This window comes from Aplysia californica, unplaced genomic scaffold (assembly GCF_000002075.1).
Source record: "Aplysia californica isolate F4 #8 unplaced genomic scaffold, AplCal3.0 scaffold00035, whole genome shotgun sequence".
Lineage (NCBI taxonomy): Eukaryota > Metazoa > Mollusca > Gastropoda > Aplysiida > Aplysiidae > Aplysia > Aplysia californica.
Window position 1 is genome coordinate 71,215 of NW_004797305.1, and position 18,514 is coordinate 89,728.

Consider the following 18,514-nt stretch of genomic DNA (forward strand, 5'->3'; position numbering starts at 1 on the left):
GGGGAGGGGAGGGTTGTTGTTGTATGGGTTTATAATGGAAGAGACATCATAATATCACACCAAGTACAACACATCGGCTGCTTAAAGTAAGACTGCCGTCTGCCACATTCCATTTTGAAAAGTGACATATGACAGAGTCTTACACTGAAAAGTCCATGTGTAAATCCAGTGATTTTAAGTACAGTATAGTAAAGATGAGTTGTAGTTACAGTAAGGCAGCACAATAACAATCATATTTCAGCAAAAAAAGAACAAGAGCAATAGTAACAAAACAAAATATCAAACTTTTCTCGTTCCTACAATGTGACACAAATCATTACTTTCCTGAGCCTACACCCTCAAGTTTCAGTGTGATCACACTGAAGGCCCATCATAGCTTTTGATAAAGCTCAGTAGTTCAATGCTTTCATCAGTGTACATGAACAGGCGAGTCCAAAAAATGTCATAAGTTAATAATTACATTTTTATAACACTCTTAATTGTTACAAGTAGATGATTTTTCCACAGCTTGAACCTGAAGTCTTACTCATGGTATACGGGAAGTTACAATGAAGATAGTTACAATTTCAACCCAATTCTCAATAGTTTCCAAAAAGTTCAGTGAGCCACAAAAACAAGATTTTATATATGAAATACTGCTGGAAACTTTATATACAAACACACAATTCCAAGCCATTTTTCAACAGGCTAGGATCTTTGATGATCCAACTCAAAGAGCTCACCTCAGCTCTTTCCTGCTGTATTTCCATGGCTTTCACCAACTGCTCTATGTCAAGGGAATCAGCGTAGTTGTTTCTGTGCTCGCCACACAAGAAGCTAAGCATGTCTGTTGTGAGTCTGTTCTCAGGCATGTTGCTCTGTGGCTGTGTTCCCCAGCCCTGTCCCGGCTCCATAGCATCCATCCTTTCCTGACGCCAGCGTAGCCGCCTCAGCATCTCTTTTACCTTTTGCAGTGAGTTCAGGTTGGGACCTAAAGAGGTGAAATAAGAGCACAAGTCTTTGAAACAGTTAAAAAATGAATTACCAAAGAGTCCATCACTGTGAATATTATAATATGAGAATGAAAATATTTTGACAGTTGATCATCATTAATTGACCACAACTACAATCAGTGCTTTTAACAGGAAAAGGTAAAATGGAGGAAAACTTCCTAAGCCGAAGTGCAACAACAGAAATACCTGTAAATAGGGATTTTCCTCAAATTTCTGATAACAGGATGGCGTGAGAATGAAAGATTTCTGCCCGATGTTGGAAGATTGGAAGAAGCGAACAATATAAATCAATCCATGATTCCAAAATTCTGTAGAAAAAACGTCTGTGATTCTTGAACATCTAACATTGCAAACTAGAAATAAATACTCTTCTTCCAAACTATTATGATCATTGATTTTTTAAAAATGACAGTAATATGAAGAAAACCCAACTCACCAAGCTGATGTTGAGGATTGAAGGGGTTGAGTGTTGGGGTAGCTAAACCTTCTCTAAGACCCAAGTTGTGATCATCCTAGACGAGAACACAAAGAAAATTGAATGGTAATGCAATCAGTAACCAGGGAAGCATTAGAAAAGATACAGCCTCACCTAAAAGTACTTCCCTTGGCAAGGTTGGGGCAGAAGACTTTAGAAGACCATTCTGGACGGTATTAAAAGCAACAGTGGTCGCCCAAGACATATCTCATATTATGTTTTAGACTATATCATTACATTCCTGGTACTGACACTTGCAATCAAAGAATATCAAACACAACTATTCTGTCCACTGCTATTGGTAGTCTGGTTGCAAACTGAAAAATTCTGCTAGAGTCAGCTGTCTAAGTAGACAGAAGCCGTTTACTAAAGATACCAGTGAACTAGCAGACACTATTTCATAACTCAGTTTCTTGAAATATTCTCAAACATTTCATCTCCATTATGAAGCAACCTCATCAAGTTGCCCATTAACCAGTGGCAACAAAAAAGCTCATAATGTACAGGCGAACAAATAATTATAATCAGCCGACTGTCAGAGTAACAAGAGTTGTTGAACTATGTCGTAAATTGGGTCAAAGGACTCGGAATGTATAGTCCAACATTATATGCAAGGGTGTTAGTCTACCACTGAGGTAACTAATAATGAACGAAAATTGAAATAAAAGTCCACGCTTTAAGATGTCCAAAAAAGTACAGGTTTTGAGAAAATATCAAACCTTCATCGCAAGTCCATAAAGAGCCAATGTAACAATACCTGGGTATCTGATGGAATGTCTGGCAAGCTTCCTTGCCTGGTTAACTGTCTTCTAGGGGAAACATCAGAAGCATCTCTTCTTCCCACTGGAAAGAAGAACAACCCAGAACAAAAAGGTGACCATCTTTGAATTTAAACGTTTTCAAACACTAACCACTCTAACCTCAAAAGAAAAAAACAGACAATTCCCCCAGTCATTACTACTTTTAGAATAAACACTGACATTTACTGAAAACGTTTCTTAAAAAGGAACAGAAGCAACTTACTTGTAAAACTTACTTACCCTGAGTAATTAATATGATCCATACAAAAATGGGTACAAGTTTAGCACTGCTTTATTGTATTTTATATGTACTATGCACATCCAAAAGCTCATGCTCTAAATTTTAATAGTTTTCAGTAAATGATAAAAATATGTTCATTTAGATATTGTGCAATCAAAAAGGAGAAGAAAGGAATTTGAAACCCAACAATGCAGTATTTTACAACTCCCTGATTTGATTTTTACTATTTCTGAAAATAAGTTGGCCTCAAAATAAGCACAAAGCCTCTATGAGAGAACAACTATTGGTTAACATTATTTTTGTAAACAGCGTAAAACAAAACAAAAAACCCCCCCAAACTTAAGGTCGTGTTCAAAACAGGACGCTCTCGTTCCACTCCCAAGCAACAAGTCCTTGATAAACCTTTTAGAAAAAATGAGAAAATGAGTGCCAATTTGTGACATCCACAAAACAGACTGTCCCTTCCATTTTCTTACCTGCCAATTCCTCAGTTCCGTTCCGTGAGCTCTGGAGAAGATCAGATGATTCACCTGAGGAAAGCATAGGAGAAACTCATATATTTCTTTGGTTCTTCAAAGCGTCATGAGAGGGAAAGAGGAACAAAGAAAGATCAACAATGGTGTCGAGGAAAGATTTAAATAAATAATAAAAGTAGCTAGATTAGACCATGACAGTGTCTCAGAGACTTGCAAGAAGCAACGATAAATTATGATAAACTCACTTAATTTTAGTGAAAAACCTTGGGTTTTTATAAAATAGGAGGAAGGGTACTGAAAAACCAACATTTTTTATTATTTGGGGGTAGCATTCGGGTGGGATAACAGAGTTGTTAAAAAAAAATGTGATCTTCAAATAAATATTTTGATCTTCAGACCCCCCTCCCCTCTTTGAAAGAAATATAATGTCCTCACCAGACAGTGGTGGCCGAACACATAGCAGAAGAAAGATACATTTTTCCAGATTCTTGTAACAGATTTCTTCATATGACAGTTCAGACTTTTTCTCTGTTGTAGAGCCCCGAGAATGATCTTGGCCTTCTTCCTCTGAAAGAAAACAAACATGAGATTTTACAACTTTATGGGAAAGCTCTTTTAGCCATAAATACTTATCAATTGAAATGATAAATCAAACAAGAGACCAGGGAAGATGGAGATCTGTTGTGCCAAGGAGTGCGACACCAACAGATGAACATTACTATGGTGGTAGGTGACAGGTGACTTACTAATTACTTTCATTTCAGAATACCTTATGCACTTCTTGTACTTCTTACAATACAAATACCATCTACACAATTTGACTAGTTTACTCCATTTGCACAACAATAGATATCGACGAGATATGTCAGAAAATTAGTGTCCTTACCACCATCCGTCTCATGATGCTCATGGTCCGAGTCGTGGTCCATGCTCTCATACAACAGATTCACTTCTCTAGACTGATCTGGACTCTCCGAGGCCATTTCTTCCTCTCTGACTTCATTGGCAGTCTGCTCAAGTCTCAAGTCCGCTGACCTCTGACCCACAATGGTTTTGTCAGAGTCTTCTTCACTGCCTCTACCTCGGAAAGACACCAGCACACTTCTGAGTTTGTACACTGTCAGAAAGATGGACTCCAGCTGTCTAGTTGGCCTGGAGATTACGATGAAAAATAATAAAGTAAGACAAGCTTGATCACATTGGTATGTGATAAAAACTGTATGATTTTACCACTCATAAGCACCAAAATATACAACTGCAACATGATATATAACCTAGCACTATTTCAGTTTGAAAATATGATATGGTAAAACATTGGATACAATGGGGGACTAAGACCTACAAAATTCTTAAACAAAAGTGATTTTATAGAAAGAAAACTGTGCTTTCAACTCAAATCAAAAGGGAGATTTGGTCTTCACATAATACACTTGTAGAAGTCAAGTCTGGGGGTGGGAGGTTGTAGTCCCTAATATCTAATAGAAATGGGGGGGGTAGGTGCATGACCATTTTGTAATTTCCCTTCTATTACTCAATTATTTTTCTCGACAACAGTACACCATCTGGAGTAATGATTATACCAAAGACCATCCAGAAGCCAAAACCTAGCCCTTCAAGGATGATTCAACGAAACAAAATTTACAAAGCATTTAGCAGGACACTTAAACCGATCATACCAATCATGTTCCCGAATTTGCTTCCATAAGTTTGTGTGCTTCAGTAAAGCTGCCAGAAAAAATTTGGTCACTAGATCAAGCCATTTTTCTTCTTTCAGTTCACAGGTATTCAAGTCTGAGGAGTAGACAAGGTCAAGACATGGAAATAAAAATTATGGAAGACAAACAAAACATATAAACTCACTGTACTATGAGACAGTTCAGAAAATAGTGCAAACAAATTTTTTAAAACACTTCTGTGCTTTGCTCTAGTGTATTTTTAAGATTCCTTAAACCAAAAGTGATAAACCACAGTGATTGGCAGGCACATTACGTATACAGTATAGCATGCACAAAGTGAACTCGGCGGGATGTGGAAATCTGTTCATCATGTACAAATTTCTCCTTTTCCCTGTTTTAAATACAAAAGAAATATATATGTATAAGAAAAAATTGGGGACCAGAAAATCTGTTTGCTTTGAGCATGTTTTGTAATGTGCATGTTCGCTACATGTATGCTAGATTGTATTTTGATTTTTAGAAAATATTAGCTGTCGAATTTTTAAACTGTTCACGCTGACTTTTTCATTTAAAGAAGAAACAAAATGTGAAGCATCGTGGTGAAATCAGGCAGTTGGCAAAATAATGAAATCCGAGAAATCAGCGTTTTTTGGTCAGTTTGGAAACTTTTTTCTAATTTTTGTTTTTTGGCTCGACACCTTTTACTCCATTCAAAAACACTTTTATGTATAGGTTTTTAAGGAAAAACGTTGATTAAAGGCACAAAAATGTAAATTGGCAATTTCCAAGGACTCTTAAGCTATGGAAGTCACCAAACTTTGGCTGCTATTTTCTCTCTAATTTTACTTCTGAAACCAGGCGACCACACCTCCTTCAATCTCAAGTATCTCGACTTCTATTCAAGATAAATGGATATTTTTTTCATGAAAAAAAGGCAAATGAACAACATTTAAAATGATACCAATAACACCATATGCCCAAAAATTGACGAGCACCTGATTCAACTGCGTTGTGACACAAATAATCATACTGTTAATGATATATGTACTAAATAAAATCCAGTTCTAGCAGTCAGACAGTAATAAATCAACTACAGTATAAACAAAGTTTATTCAAATGGAGATGAAAACAAACACTAAAATAATTATACAGTCGGGCACAGATAACATGACCACTTAAAATTGAAATCACAGACAGCTCATAGAATATGCCATTCCCCAAAAGAAATGCTACATGCGAGGCATCTCGGTGAAATCAGGTGCTCGTCAAAATAATGAAATCGAAGAAATCAACATTTTTCTGCCGGTTTGGCAATTTTAATAGATTTTTCTGCTTTTTGGGTAAACATCTTTTTTTGTCCATTTAAAAAGCATTTGTGTGTGGGCTTCCCTGAAAAACATTGATAAAAGGCACAAAAAATGTAAATTATCAGTTTTCAAGGACTTTCAAGCTTTGAAAGTAAAAATCCTTAAGCATCCATTTTCTAGCTTATTTCATCTCTGAAACCAAGCCACATCCACCCCCCCCCCCCCCCACTTCCTTTAATCGCAAACATCTCAACTGCTATTTAATGGGTACGTTTTAAATCAAAAGCAAGACAAATGAACAGGCTTTAAGAGGAAACCAATAACTCCATATGCCAAAAAATTGACGAGCATACTTTCTTTGTATTGGTAACACAGTTACCTCAAACAACTTTACGGATTCGTCAAACAGCTCGTCTTGAAAAGTCAGATCAATGTGTTCTCACAATTGTCTCAAATTCAAATCACCCTGCACACCTAATGGAAAACGAAACACCCATCATCAAGGGTATCAGGTTACATGAACCCACCAGGTTCGCACCTGTACAGGGTGATACACACACTGCTGTTTTGAGACACATCATTGTACATTACCTGTAGTGCACGTAAGGCACTAGAATTTCCTTCAATCTAGCCATGTGAGGGTGGGTGCTGGGATGTGATCGAAGATAAACGGTATGGTACTGCATTTTCTTTGAATATTGCTCTCTAGCGACACGTCTAATTTTCAGCTCAAATACGACCTATTTGTGTTGTAAGTGCAGTAAAACTCACTGTAACTTAAACCAAATTTGTAAGAGATTTAGTATCTCAAAGTAAACGTTTTCCACGTTTCTATAAAAATCCGTCATGAAATCAAAACTGCCAGCACTGATAGTCAGCTTGACAGAAAGCGACCGCATTTTGCCAAATTTGAGAACGTCAAGCTGGCATTGTCTCAATGGTTCCAGCAAGCACATGTGTCTTTCTATCCCTGGTCCCATCCTGAAGACAAAAGCACCGGAAATGCTTTTATGAATCAAGAATAGTAGGATGGGTCCATAAAGAGACATAGCATCACTCAAAAAGCTGTATTCGGTGGATCTGCTACAGTTCATCCGTACCAGTGACTTAGTTTCTGACCAATGTACCATCAGTTACCTCAATTGATTTTTAAAATATCTTTATAATTTTTCTTTTTATTGGTTTACCCAAATTATGGATGTCCGGATGTGTTTTGGAACACATTTGTCAATCTCCGACATGTCTGAGTTATTTGTGCCCGACTGTAGTTACATAAGCTGAGGACAAAAACATGACAGAGAAAACCTAAAAATTAATTATTAAGAACCATAAAAAAAAGCCCTGATAATAGAGTAGGAAGCTGACAGCTCCAGTATAAGTATGAGATTGTAACTGAAAAATAAAATAGTTGCTGTCAGATGTAGAAGTTGTATTTCTGGCAAGTTTATTGTGAACACATAGACACTAGCAAATCAAGGACAATATTAAACTACCTTGATGTAAAGCATAATCCTGCATCATGGCAAGCAGATGACTGTTAGTATCATTGTGAACACCTAGGGCCATGTCCAGGAGACCTCTGGTCTCTACATCCAGCTCAGGTTCCCGAAACAGACTTGACAAAGACTCTGGGCTTTCCACTGTCATCTCCGACACTAAAGACGTGATTTTTTCTGCAATGACATTATAAGAAAAAATTATATATGAAGTCTCTTCATGTTACCTGCTATTTTTATGCACTCCGAATCAAAGACTTTAACAACTGGGTGTCAAAAGACTGAATTCAATTTTGGAGATAAAATCATTAATTCTAAAACCACAGTTATACTACAAGACAAAACAAACGAAGACTTCTAAAATTGATGTGTGGAAAACTGAGTATTGATCTTTTGTGATTAGGTTATCACACTGACTTGACTCTGGTAAACACTTCAGTACTCACTGAGTGGAACCGAAGAGATAAGTCCATTGCTGAATAGTGGACAGTTCAGCCAGATCTCAAAGTGCATCTCGCACGGAGCCTGTGGGGGACCATGAAGCATGCCGCCGATGCAGCTGCCAACCACCAGACCACAGGTCCTCTCCAGGTCAACCAGCCAGGACCACTGGGGCTGGCTCTCCTCTGGGCCTCCACCTGAAAGCACAGAGAACATTTCTTTGCAAAAGCAGTCAAAGCTGTTGATTAATCTGACTTGAACATTTTTACATAAATAATACAGTTTCAGTTGCAGGTAGTCCAAGAAAAACAGCTTCTGCAAAATTAGTGAATGTTCCAGTTTTTTTTTTCTCAACAAACAAAATAACACTTTCTCTTGAATTTAGGTCAATGCATCAGATCTCCCCCCCCCCCTTCCCCACCCCCACAAACAAACAAAATGAAGACTGTGACTACTCCAGAAAATAAAGTCAGTTACAAACTAAAATGTTTGAAGAAACCAAAAAGTCAGGACAACTGTCCTTGAATACCACACAAACTAACTAATTTTAGTTAAAAGAAGATTGCACTTCTGAACATTCCAAATTTGAGAAACAGCTACAGGTGCCATAAATATGGATTTCATTAACTAAAAAATTCAGGAATTAGAGGAGTAAGTCATACTTTTATGAAACTCTAGTTCCGAGTCTTCAAGGGCCCGTGCACCAGGCAGGAGCTTGCAGAGTCTGTCCAGCAAAGGCAAAAGAGTGAGTATCTGATGCAGCACCGGCATGACCAGGCTCAGGGGCAACACCAGAACCGCATTCAGCATGTGACTCAACATACGGCCAGCTGGTGACTGGAATACCACATCTGCCAAAGAAAGATTAGTGACAATGGGAGATAAGTAAACCATATGAAAGGACATTTTAATCCTGTGAATATATTTCAAGTGGATATCTGCAACTGTGCACATATTGACTAGTAAAAAAAGAAAATTCACTATCACCAATCCATAAAATAAAAAAAAGTATCTGAAACCAGGAAGCAGTTCCACATGAGAAACAAAATGGGAGGATTAAGTCCCCACATCAAAGCCTTCACAAGATGTTGTGCTCATAATGGTAGGAATAAAGGGGACTTTGAAGAACAACCTGTTAGTTTTATCCATATTTACATAACATTTTTTTTCAAACGAAAAAGAACACCCCCCCCCCCCCCCCCCAATAATATAACTGACATAATTTAGAATAATACTTAAGAACTTTGAGCTCTTACTTTTAGTCACCTAGAGTACTTTATACGACAGTCAACTTTATATCAGATAAGGGCATATCATACTTGATAGACGGAGAAGCTGAACCCCCCCCCCAAATCAAATGTTCTTCTCTACAAGAGACACTAACCTTCAATCTGATCAAGGACATCCTCTCCAAGGTTAGAGGTTGAGATGATGGAAGCAGTATGACTGATGATGTCTCCACACACCGGCAGGAACAGAAGCAGGTGCTGATGGAGGTGCTTCACCACAACTGGTAGCTGAAGAGACGAGTGACACTAACAATAAGATAAGCTTTTTAGAGAATCTTTTTTCTTTAAATCAATCTGTGCATGTATTTAGGACTCTCATGGTGTCTTGTAAAGATTATTTTTAAATGCAGCAGACAGGAGAAGACTAAAAGAAATCATGAAAAGAAAAACATGCAAAAATGGACATCAGCCCATCTTTATTAACTTTGCCTAAAAAAGTCATCAAAACCAGACTCTGGTTATGTACTTTGGAGCAAAGAGAGTTGTGTAAAAAAGTAAAGTTCCTATTAGTTATGCATTCACCAACTGACTTCACTGATGGTGACCCTGATCAACGGCAAAATTATAAAGGAGTAACAAATTTTTATCTCAGATTCTGTACACATTTTGAACAAAGTACAGGTTGGTAATCAGTGTAAAGAGTATGACAAAGTTACATTTTGCAATGGATAGATTCATTCAATCACTTATGACATACTTTTCCATAACTTCACAAAAATGTGTTATGGCTCTGATCATTCATTAAAAAAACACAACAGAAAAAAAACCCCACTCGATTTAACAACTAACTTTTCTGCCACGACTCTGGCTGGAAATCAGAGAGGAAATGGTGATCATTAAACTAAATAATTTTGAAAAGAAAACAAAAAACTCATTACCTTTGAATCTGAGAACGATTTGTTATAGCAGTAGGCCAACAAATGTTTTTGCAAAGATGACAAAAGCAAATGAAGATTGGCAGGTGGTGAGGATTCTGCATTCACACTGGACTTGGGTGTGCCTTCTGAGCTGAATTCATTCAGGACCCCTTCCTAAAAGGTGAAAGGAACACTTCCAATAAGATGTTTGACATTACATATTTGACGTAATCATAAACTCTAACACAAAAACAGCAATCAAGAAGAGTAAAAACATCAAAATTACATAAATTAACTTTGATGTTCTAAGAGACTAAATGTTCGAAATACGAGGGAGGTTCAATAAATCTTTGGTCTCGGTATGAAAGAATCAAGGTCGAGTAATGAAATTTCGCCAGCCTTTAGACAATTTCTTTGGAACACATCATGCAAATTTTCGGGAAAATCTGACAATACTAAGGCACTAGTCAGCATGTTCAATGAAACCATGCACAAAAACATTTGTTTGTTTTTTTGTTGCTTAAGCTTTTCCATGGAACCTGTTGAATATCGCCAATGATAGTACATAACAAGATGGGCCACTTCTCTCTTTGAGCCAATTAAAAAAGTGTCCTCAAAATTTGGTGGCGCCCTCTTCACAAAAGCGCACTCTTTGCGAACAGAGTTACCCTACTTGAGTTTTTAAAAATCAAAGTGAAACTAGCAAGTTTTGGGATAAATTTCGGAAGAACGCTTTTTAAAAATGGTTACGCTGACAAAAAACCTGTTCCGGAGGAAAGGGTGATTGTTTTCTTCGTTTAATTTGACTTTAGAATGAAAGGCGAGAGGTCATTAAAGTATAAATAACCTAAAACTCTGCACTGAACGAACTCGAACTGCTGATGAACAGCAGTCGATCTGCGCACGCAAGGAGGTGCTATTCCTATTCTTCTTCTGGAAAAACGAAAGAGAGCTTCAAAACAGACTGCAGCGCCATCTGAAGCAAAGAGCATACTTCCTGCGGACACTTTTTAGGCTGAGTGACCCATCTTGTCTTGTACTATCTTTGATATCGCCAAAGAGTCTACATAACAAGAGGGGACACTTCTCTCTTAGAGCCAATTAAAAAAGTGTCCTCAAAATTCGGTGGCGCCCTCTTCACAAATGCGCATCCTTTGCGAACAGAGTTACCCTACTTGAGTTTTTAAAAATTAAAGTGAAACTAGCAAGTTTTTTAATAAATTTCCGAAGAACGCTTTTTCAAAATGGCTACGCTGACAAAAAACATCTTCCTGAGGAAAGGGTGATTGTTTTCTTCGTTTAATCTGACTTTAGAATGAAAGGCGAGAGGTCATTAAAATTTTAAAAAAATTAAAACTCCGCACTGAACGAACCCAAACTGCTGATGAACAGCAGTCGATTTGCGCATGCAAGGAGGTGCTTTTCCTATTCTTCTTCTGGAAAAACGAAAGAGAGCTTCAAAACAGACTGCAGCGCCATCTGAAGCAAAGAGCGAACTTCCGGCGGACACTTTTTTGGCTGAGTGGCCCATCTTGTTATGTACTATCTTTGATATCGCTCAGTTATCGAGTTTTTACACTTCAGCTGCTTGCACTGTATGCTTCATGGGAAGCTGAGAACGTTTCCGAGTGTTCTATGGTCTGCTGGGGTAATATATAGTGTAAAGCGCATAGAGCTTGCTTTCGAGTGGGTGACATGCGCTGTACAAATGCTATTTATTATTATTACACTTGCAAGGAAAATCTCCTTCGAACATTTTTCAGGAAATGGTCCAAGTTTATGGTGACAAATGTCCTCGTTATAATCTGTGACATACAGGGTAAGAAAATTCAAATCTGGATTCATGTCGGAGATGGATGAAGATCGTGAAAGGCACCAATCCTTTGCGGTAACTAAAGAGAATGTACAGGTAGTGAAGAAACTGGTTTGAAAAGACTGATGTATAACTGTTAAACAGCTCTAAAGTGAAACGGGAATCAGTGTAGGGTCATTTGAAACAATTTTCCATTACCCTCTTAACATGAATAAGGTGTCTGCGCGGTTGGTACCCCCTCCTTTTGACAAGTGAGCAAAAGAAGCAGAGGGTAGAGTGGCGACTATGGACGAAACATGGATTTATCATTTTGATCAAGAACAAAAAATGTCCTCCAAGCAATGGAAAACCCCTACTTCTCCCTCACCAAAGAATGCAAAGGCAACACCGTCAAGTGGAAAGGTCATGCGGTCGTGTTTCTGGGATTGTGAAGGTATCACGATGACTGACTACCTGGAAAATGGAAAAACAGTCACAGGGGACTACTATTCGGGTTTGTTGATAAAACTGCGGTCCAAATTGGAGAGAAAAAGGCACGGAAAACTCTGTAATGGGGTCCTCCTACTGCATGACAACGCCCCTGCGCACAGGGCACAACAAACAGTCCAGACAGCAGAACAGTGCAGCTATGAAATCCTGCCACACTTAGCTTATACACCAGACCTAGCCCCTTCAGACTTTTTTCTGTTTCCTAATCTTTACAAAAAATCACTGAAAGGACGTCGTTTCCTTGACAACGAGGATGCCATTGAAGCTGTGGAAGACTGGTTAGGTGCCCATTGTGGGTCATTTTTTTCTCAAGGAATTTTTGAAGGTCAAAGAGAGGAGGCAGAAAGGTGTTACTCTGCATGGTGACTATGTAGAGAAATGAAAGTATGTGTGCCAAGTTACAAAGCTGTATCTTTATTCCTTCACATTTAGACCAAAGACTTCTTGAACCCCCCTCGTATTTGGAGAAATGATTGCTTTTTTCATAATTACTCTTCTAAAGTAAAAGCACTTTTAGCGGGATGCAGGTCTGTTTCTTCCAAAGTTAAAGGGACTTGTTTTCACCAGTCAAAGTCTTCTATCCCAGCAGGTGCCTTACACTTGCTAATAAATTTCCAACAAATGGAAGTTTGAGGTTCCTATCTGTAGAAAGTTTGAAATATTCCAATCCTTCATAGGAATATCTTTCAACTTAACATCGGTGATCTAATGAGACTAGGAATTCTGGCTCTGAAATAATCACAATAACATCAAAGGCTTGAATGAATGGTAATCTTCACAAACATTCCCCACAATCCCCCCAAAAAATAAAAGAAAGATATCTCCCTTGTTTTGAGAGTTTGGTAAAAAAAACTAATGCTATAGCTTGGACTACTAAAACTATGCTGCAGTTACCGTGTGAGCAGCCAGGTTCCTGAGGATTGTCTTCATGAGCAGCTCAGCCAGCTGGAGATCAAAGGCTGCATCGCCACCAGTCTCAGCGGGAAAGTCGGACGGCTGATTCTGTGCCAGGCCCAGCAGGGCGGCTATGTGTTGATTGTCCTGCAAGCTTGTCAAGATGATGCCGAGCTGCATGCGCTGGAAGACCACAAACATTCACATGATATACACAGTTATTTTCTCTTTCTTCTTCTTCTTTTTCTGCGCTCCCTTGCTACAGGTCGCCTGTGCCTGTGGTGAAGCAGTCACACGCTTCGCTGCTGCACAGGCAGGGTCAGAAGTTCACTTCTAAATTGATCTAAATTGTGTTGATGGGGAGTAAAAACACTTAAATTAAAATTAAAATATTTTAAAATTTTTGCTACAGGTCAACAGAAGGTGTGCAATTTAAAGTGTTGCTGGCATTATGCGCATGGTTGATTTTCTTATAGGAGAGTGAGACTCGTAGTCTTTTATGCAGCAACAAGCCTTCCTGACAGGTATTTGTAACTTAATACTTACACAAGATATTTTCCAATTTGAGCAGAGACTTATTTTGGACTTTGCATGGTTACTGGTCATAAGATATGGTACAGATTATGATTGACAATTCGAGGTGACCAGACAGTACCATTCTCAACAAAAATTTAGGGGGGGGGGGGTTGTCACACCCCCTGAACCTCCCCAAACTACAACCAACAAAACATGTTTAATATGGCCATTGACAGTCCCAAGCCAAGGGAAAATGTAAACTGATCTTTTTCTCAAGTTCCAAGCCTGTATAAACTGGTAGACCATCATCTTAACCAGAAACATTGTGGTAGACTTTCAACTAAACTGGAACCAAACTTTTTTCTAGCTTATTGAGACTAGCTGTTGTGGAGCAGTCTGCCACTTTGAATATTCAAAACAGAAATCATGAAGAACAAGAATTTAACCCCACATTTCTACAAATATACAGTCAGTTTAAACAACACAGAGAAAGTTTACATTAAAAAAAATTATTATTCTGCTCTGGTGTCCTTATACCCTACCTGTCCCCTGGTCAGCGACTCCCAGCAGCCAGGCCCTTGGGGTAACAAAGAATGCAGCAATTCCATTCTTTCGCGTAGCGGTGGGAGGAGAAGCGAAGCTCCTATTGACAATGTCTCGGCCACAGCCTGTATAAAGAAAGAGTGAAAAATCCACATCTCAAAGCCTTGACTAGAGATTGAGCTACTAACAACATCATATGAAATTACTTGATATCTGTTCACAAATACTTCTCTCGTCCTCTACAAAGATTTAACTCTATACATTGGCAACAGCAATTTGATTGTCTTTTATTCTTCCTAAGCATATCTTTAAATCTGGTTGAACTTATTTTACACCATAATATTTGAAAAAATTAACCTGGAGGGCAGCATTCCTTCAAGCATCTTTCTGAAGTGTGCCACAGAGCAAAAAAGTCTAATTAAACATACAGGGGAAAATGTGAAGGTAGAACGAGAGTAAAAGACATTCATGTAGAACAACAATTTTAAATATAAATTTGACATTGCAACATATTAATAATTTTTTACACATATCTGTCCGCCCCGGTCATAATCAGTCCTAAGACGCAATGTGCTATTTGGCTCGAAAGGCTAAAAAGTGACTTTCAATTAATTATTTTTTTTGGGAAACTATCAAAAGTTTAAAGTCTTCTGCTTCATTTAAGATCAAAATAAAGAACTATAATCGACTATAAATATTTATTTGATTTATTTTGGAGGTGTGTGTGGTTTGTTGTGGGCTTGGGTGACAAGATAAAGGAATTTGGACATCAAACCCTTTCGAACATTTGACATGCTGGTGTGTAGCTGAGAGATGATTTATAAAACCATTACCTCATGGGCACATTGCTTCAACGTCCTTCATTCGCCCCTATTTTTAGATTTAGACCCCCTTTTTCGAGTATGGATGGTCTGAAATATAAACAACTTAGCATCACTACGAACGACTGAGGGCTCTGATCGGTTAAACGAGGTAAGAATGGTAACTCCTAGCCCACTTCAAGCTTGTTCATGTAAACAGTTGACTGTGTAAACGTGCCCTGCTCGCTCAGTTATGGGCTGTTGATCTTTCAGTTTTATGCTTTAAAAGTTCGTTTTTAATGTGTTTTAGTTGTTTTTTTTAGAGATTGATCTTCCTCTAGATCTCCCAAGGTGGACTCCTTACCAAGAGGCCACTGAGGCGGTCTATGTGCATGTGTGTGTGTGTGTGTGTGTTTGTGTATGTGTGAGTGTATATGTGTGTGCACGTGTGTGTGTGTGTGTGTGTGTGTGTGTTCGCCCCGGTGATTAAAGTGCTATTGCAAACGTATAATTAGGAAGTGAAAACACGGCACGTAAGCGGACTCGCAGACTTCCGAGGGCGTGGTTTCGATGATATCGAGGTAATTCAGATCTCTTTTTCTTTGCTCTTTCCCTATAACACACCAAACGTTGTACACCTAGAAAAACTTAATCTTTTTTTCTCGCTACAATAGCATCATTTGTTTGTTTTTTCGAGTATTTAGAGCTAGAGAATCGCCGTGGAAAGCAAAGCCCCTCGCGAGGTCTGCCGGTTAAGAAATTGTCACCTATGCATTCGAAAGTCTTTTCATTGTGCAGATGTTTTGAACAGGGCTTCCCGTAGTATATTTTTGGCCTTTGATGTTTAAATAGAAAGCCTTTATAAAAGCGTACAAGTTTTCAAAGATCATTTTTAAAACGTATTATGTAAAATACCGCATCAAAAAAGGTACCAATAGAAAGAACAGTTTTTTTTCTATTAGAATAAAGTCATCGGCTTGGAATTATTTTGCATCAATCCTTTTGTGAAACTCCGGAGAGCACTCCGTACACTACAGTTAGAGTCGACTCGCTCGGCACAGGGACAGATGCGACGCCGGCCAGGACAACGCTCTGCGTTTAAAAAAAAATCGAAATAACAACAGATCATTGTGTTTGAGGCAATAACATACTGATTTATAATGATCTCACAATCTAGAAAAACAAATTAGGCTCCATTTTTTATGTTATACGGATGGCACTCTGTTAATGTGGAGATTTTTGGTGCATTTGGTACTCTTTTATTATCTGCCAAAAATGGGGTTGCAGCCAGTTAGTGAATTTAGCAATATTAGAAAATATACTAAATTAAAACAGCTGTGATTTTCTTTAAAACTGACAGGGAGGTAAAAGTATAGTACCAAAATTCACAGGAGACACAGGCCTTTCACATGGAACAGATAAATTTGACATACAGCTACTTAAAAAATTTAGTTTCTGGTACCTAGTTGCATTTTCGTTAAAATTTTGTTTTGTCCATAAGCTTTTTTTCTGTATATGAACAGTTTTCTACTTCTTTGTGTTACCTAGTAGTGGCATAGCTAAGATAACTACCAAATTTCAAGTATCTACCTCAATTCTAAGACCCCCTTTGCTATGGAAACATGTTGCTCAACTTCGGCACCTGTTTTCTCCTTTTCATGTTTCTACACCTTGCATACTTAAAAGTCTATTTACTTCATTTTTTTCTCTCCAAATTGTAGTGAAATGGTGATAGTTTTTCAAAATTATGTTAATTAAATTTTGAAATTTCCTTCATAAGACTGATTTTGACAGAGAGGGTCATATACAAAAATAATAAATGACATTTAACCCTTTCGCACTTAGCAGGCTTGGCCAGCTGTGGCCCCCCATCCTTAAGACAAGGGCAACAACTCCACGAAAATTGAAGAGGTACCTTACTAAAAAAATTGTATAAAATCACAAACACAACCAAAAATTATGAAAATAGTATTTTCTGAAGGGAAAATGAATGAGCTAAATTACTAGTACAAAATTATAAGTGGAATAGAAGAGTATGAAATGATATGAGAGGTCTTTCTGAGATGCGTGTCTTGGATTCCGAGTCTAGATCTAGATCTAGATCTAGACCTCGTATACTACATTTCTTCAACTCACGAAGTTTCTGCCACTGACAAAGAGGTAATCCTCACAAAAGAAATACAACACATTCACAGAGATTGAAGCCTCTGGTGGAAACTTGAAAGCACCTAAAAGACTTTTCTTTGGGTGTTTTTATTTTGTTTTTGTCGTACTCATATCGGGCAGCTTTGCGCCCATGCATCCTAGAGACATGATGGCGTGTTTACAACTAAAATCTCCTCCGACTTTTGTTCCCGCTCAAAAAGTGACTCTTTGTGCTAGCGAAACATGAAAAACACCATAGTAAACCGGAACTCTTCCTCTATAAAGATAGCTAAGTTAAACTTCTGACGATAGTAAAAGTAGAAGCCTCCCGCGGCAACGAAACAAACACCCCCGTGGCAGGCGCATTCGGTCGCTATAGGGATGAGCGCTGTAAGTGCGAAACGGTTAAATAGCACTCAACCCGGATTAAAGTAAACAGGCTCTGAGCGCTTTACAATACATACAATGTACCACAGTAACATAAAACGTTGTGTTCTGACTAAAAGAAAATCACTCCAAATATTCATCTTATCAATTTAAAAACAAAAATGACTTCAGCTAACATTTGAATGAATCAAAAACATATAAAACAATATCAGTCAAGAGAAAACTAAGCCTTACTTTTTGGATGGGTTCGGGTGTGTTGGTATCTACGAGTCTGAACAACAGATTCCTCAGAGGCTTAGTCTGGCTACCAAGCACTTCACTGCCCAGACCACATGTCAGAGCCAGTGACAGGTGAGAGGACAACAGGCGCAGGCACAGCAGGACAAACTGTTGGTGTTGCCTGGTAGGAAGAGAGTATGAACGGAGAGCATACATAATATTATCCCAATAGCTGGCGGACTCAAAAGAATCGATCGTCAAGTCATTGGGGGATCAGTGCAAGCATTCTTTGTGAACGGAAGCCTCACTTGTTTACAATGGCGTCTTAGAAGATGGACTTTCCCAAGAGATTAAATCTAAACGAAACAAATGAAAAACTGAAAATTAAACTACAGTGACCTCAGACTCCTCAGTAAAACTGACCACCCTAAATGATTCTGAACCACTGTTAATTTATTCAAATTCGAAAGTAAAGTGGTTCCGAAGTTTTAGGCAGCCAAAGTGACGAACTTTCACAAATATAATATGTATAGATATCGCTGCTGGCTAAATATCCTGCAAGCAACAATCAAATTCATTTCATGAACTTGGTCCTAATTCCTATGCCCACAATGCAGAAAACAGTCAAAAAGAATTCTACTTCATATCATAACATGGC

General features: G+C 38.2%; 1 protein-coding gene across 3 annotated transcripts in view; it reads right to left on the bottom strand.

Moving 5' to 3' along the window:
• The window catches only part of LOC101863489 (probable E3 ubiquitin-protein ligase HERC1), a 109,410-nt gene that overhangs the window by 69,861 nt on the left and 21,035 nt on the right, over positions 1-18,514 (bottom strand). For all 3 annotated transcript variants that reach the window (XM_035973858.1, XM_013091385.2, XM_035973857.1), the window contains exons 15-29: positions 17,872-18,037; positions 14,305-14,430; positions 13,247-13,429; positions 10,072-10,224; positions 9,289-9,421; positions 8,567-8,755; positions 7,910-8,101; positions 7,461-7,640; positions 4,661-4,775; positions 3,871-4,136; positions 3,420-3,551; positions 2,985-3,038; positions 2,225-2,310; positions 1,429-1,504; positions 723-970 (exon numbers count right to left, since the gene is read on the bottom strand). In XM_035973858.1, the coding sequence (XP_035829751.1) occupies positions 723-970; positions 1,429-1,504; positions 2,225-2,310; positions 2,985-3,038; positions 3,420-3,551; positions 3,871-4,136; positions 4,661-4,775; positions 7,461-7,640; positions 7,910-8,101; positions 8,567-8,755; positions 9,289-9,421; positions 10,072-10,224; positions 13,247-13,429; positions 14,305-14,430; positions 17,872-18,037 (2,299 nt within the window). The remainder of the gene's footprint in view (positions 1-722; positions 971-1,428; positions 1,505-2,224; positions 2,311-2,984; positions 3,039-3,419; positions 3,552-3,870; positions 4,137-4,660; positions 4,776-7,460; positions 7,641-7,909; positions 8,102-8,566; positions 8,756-9,288; positions 9,422-10,071; positions 10,225-13,246; positions 13,430-14,304; positions 14,431-17,871; positions 18,038-18,514) is intronic.